The 3,559-nt window shown below is 32.8% G+C and overlaps 1 protein-coding gene across 1 annotated transcript in view; it reads left to right on the forward strand.

Annotated features, from left to right (window-relative positions):
• Positions 1-208: 208 nt before the first annotated feature.
• The window catches only part of LOC137641203 (uncharacterized), a 140,811-nt gene continuing 137,460 nt past the window's right edge, over positions 209-3,559 (forward strand). Inside the window, exon 1 of the mRNA XM_068373640.1 lies at positions 209-455. Coding sequence (XP_068229741.1) covers positions 209-455 — 247 coding nt within the window. The remainder of the gene's footprint in view (positions 456-3,559) is intronic.

Here is a 3,559-nt window from a genome sequence, read left to right on the forward strand (position 1 = left end):
GGAATAAATTCAAGTGAAAGGGGAGTTGGTTGTCAAAAATATTTAAAGGTTCAAAGGGCACCAGATGCAAGGGACAGTTCCCTAGAGACTGATCATATAAACAATACACATGATCAGCGCCTAAGCCCCTCCTCACCCAAGCTAGGGCCAGGGAGGGTCAGGCAATGACTGCTGATGACTCAGCAGGTAGACCTATACTCTCACAAGGATGCAAACCCTATATGAAACTATAGAGCTTAACAGGGACTCGAACCACGGTCCGGTGACCGTCAGGAAGGGATATTTCCAATTGGAGATGATAAAAAAAGGTGTGAAAAGTGCAGAGAAAGAGTTGGGCCGACATGCGGTTCTAGAGTGTCAAAAGCAGAAGCAAAGTGTCACTGGAACCACGAAGTACAAAATTCAGTTACCCGCAAGTCTCAGGCTTTTGGGAGAGGAAAGTGTGACATGTGCAAGTAAGTGGCGAGGATCATTATAAGAAAGAAAAGTAAGTCAGAAGAGTTTTGTCACAGCAACTTGACGGGATCCACTGGAGTTGAATCGAAGTTTAGGGACAAGGGAAGGGGAAAATGACATTTACAGAACGGAAAGGAAAACGCAGTGACAAGATCTGGGTTAATCATGTGTAATAAGAGATAGTAAAGGGATAATCTTCCGTATCCATTGTGCAATTGAAGATGTGCACATTATTGAAAAAAAAAATTGAAAATAGAAAATTAAAGAGGAGAACTTGCGGAAATGGAGTGTTGGGGTATTGAGTATAGACATAAATTATGTAAAAGTGAAACATCATATAAGTAACATACAGGCAAAGCTTAATATCATCAAAGGTGGCAACTGAATTGTTCAAGTTATTTTGTAGACCTGAAAAGAAGGAATAATTAACTAATAATTAAGGGCAATATAGGAAGAGGGAAAAATACCAGCTTACTGAGAAGAGTGGTGAGAGCATAGAGTGTGGAAATTATAAAAGAATGAAACTGACAGGATTTTTCTACGGTTTTATAAGGAATGTTTGGTTATAGATTACCAGTAATTATGTAAATTTGTGAATAGAGGCACGATTTTATGATAGGGTGGAAGGTAATCAGTAAACATTGAGATGGTATGGGCATAAAGTTGGGATGGGAGAAAAGGAGGAAGTAAAGAGGGCTTGAATTTAACATCTTAGGAGTGGAATGTTAAAAAAAACACAAAAGGCCTTATGAAGTGAGTAAGGATTATGATAAGAAGGGTTAGGTGAAAGATGGCTAAGATGCTTCCGGTAGAAATAGTTGGAGAAGACGAATCAAGAAAACGGACCCTTACTGTTAAGGATAGCAGTCAGGATGAAGGACGATTTCACACACACAAACATACAAACATACACACACACACCCACACACACACACACACACACACACACACACATATATATATATATATATATATATATTTATATATACATATATATATATATATATATATATATATATTATTTATATTTATATGTATATATATAACTATATATATACAGTATATATATATATATATATATATATATATATATATATATATATATATATATATATATATATATATATATATATATATATATATATATATATATATATATATATATATTATTATAATTATTATTATTATTATTATTATTATTATTATTATTATTATTATTATTATTATTATCATAATTACTTGCTAAGCTACAACCGTAGTTGGAAAAGCAGGATGCTATAAGCCCAGGGGCTCCAACAGGGAAAATAGCCCAGTGAGGAAAGGAAATAAGGAAAAATAAAATATTTTAAGAAGAGTAACAACATTAAAAGGAATATCTCCTATATAAACGATAAAAACTTTAACAAAACAAGAGAAAGAGAAATAAGATAGAATAATGTGCCCGAGTGTACCTCAGGCAAGAGAATTCTAACCCAAGACAGTGGAAGACCATGGTACAGAGGCAATGGCACTACCCACGACTAAAGAACAATGGTTTGATTTTGGAGTGTCCTTCTCCCATAAGTGCTGCTTGCCATAGCTAAAGAGTCTCTTCTACACTTACCAAGAGGAACGTGGCCACTGAACAATTACAGTACAGTGTCGAAGAAATTTTTGGTAATCTCAGTGTTGTTAGGTGTATGAGGGCAGAGGAGAATATGTAAAGAATAGACCAGACTATTCAGTGTGTCTGTGTAAGGAAAGGGAAAATGCACCGTAACCATAGAGAAGGATCCAATGTAATACTGCCTGGCCCGTCAAAAGACCCCATAACTCTCTAACGGTAGCAAAATACATACGAAAGCAAAATAAAGTAGAAGATATTCTAGCAACATGTAAGAAAAAGAAATGTACAGTACATGGGCAGGACAAATAATGAGAATGACGGATAACAGATGGACATTAAGAAGCAGGGGAGGAAAGAGAAGACGGTATATTGACGAACTAATAAAGTTTGCGGGTGTGGACTGGTATGGAAAGACCTTGAACGGAAGTGGAAGGACATGTCTGTAGCCTTTGTTCTGCAGTGAACTGGTAACGGCTGATGATGATAATGAAATATATATATATATATATATATATATATATATATATATATATATATATATATATATATATATATATATGCATATGTATATATATATATATATATATATAAAAATAGATAGATAGATAAACAGATGGATAGATAGATAGATAGATATATGGGAAATAAACTTCTATCATATGAACTATTTTCACTAAAATGTAAAATAAATGAGACTCTTCTACGACTTCATCTTCAAAAGGAGCTTCAAATTATCTACCAGATATTTTTAACTATATTTGACTAAAAACCTCACCGGACCCCATTTTTACCTTTCAAAGGCTTTATTCAACTTTTTTCAAGATTTTTTCCCTCCTGACTTTTCATCGTTTACACACGTGTCTTAGAACTCACTCGAAACCTTATGGAAACACCGTAGTCAATTAAAAAAAAAAAAAAAAAAAAAAGTGGAACGCTTCGGTCTGACTCGATATCAAAGAAAATTTTTCTTTCGTGATAGTAGATATCTTTAAATATCGACGATGAAGCGAAGTATATGTGTTGATTTGTTCAATAACTTAAATGTTTCAACTAAAACCTTTAGAGTATGTTTTCGAAGAAATTATGTAAGTATGACCAAATGATGAAATAGAATTCCGGTTGTATAAACAAATCCCATCTCTCTCTCTCTCTCTCTCTCTCTCTCTCTCTCTCTCTCTCTCTCTCTCTCTCTCTCTCTCTCTCTCTCTCTCTCTCTATCTTACAATTACACAATACTATATATATATATATATATATATATATATATATATATATATATATATATATATATATATATATATATATAAATATATATATATATATATATATATATATATATATATATATATATATATATATATACTGTGTTTGTGTGGGGGTCATCTATTTACGTTCTTCACTTTGAGTGCCATTTATAATAGAGTTAATTAATCAATTAAACAATTATTCAACAGAGGAAACCTCCTAATCATGCGTATTCAACATGATTAAACACCC

This window comes from Palaemon carinicauda, chromosome 5 (assembly GCF_036898095.1).
Source record: "Palaemon carinicauda isolate YSFRI2023 chromosome 5, ASM3689809v2, whole genome shotgun sequence".
NCBI classification, from domain to species: Eukaryota; Metazoa; Arthropoda; class Malacostraca; order Decapoda; family Palaemonidae; genus Palaemon; species Palaemon carinicauda.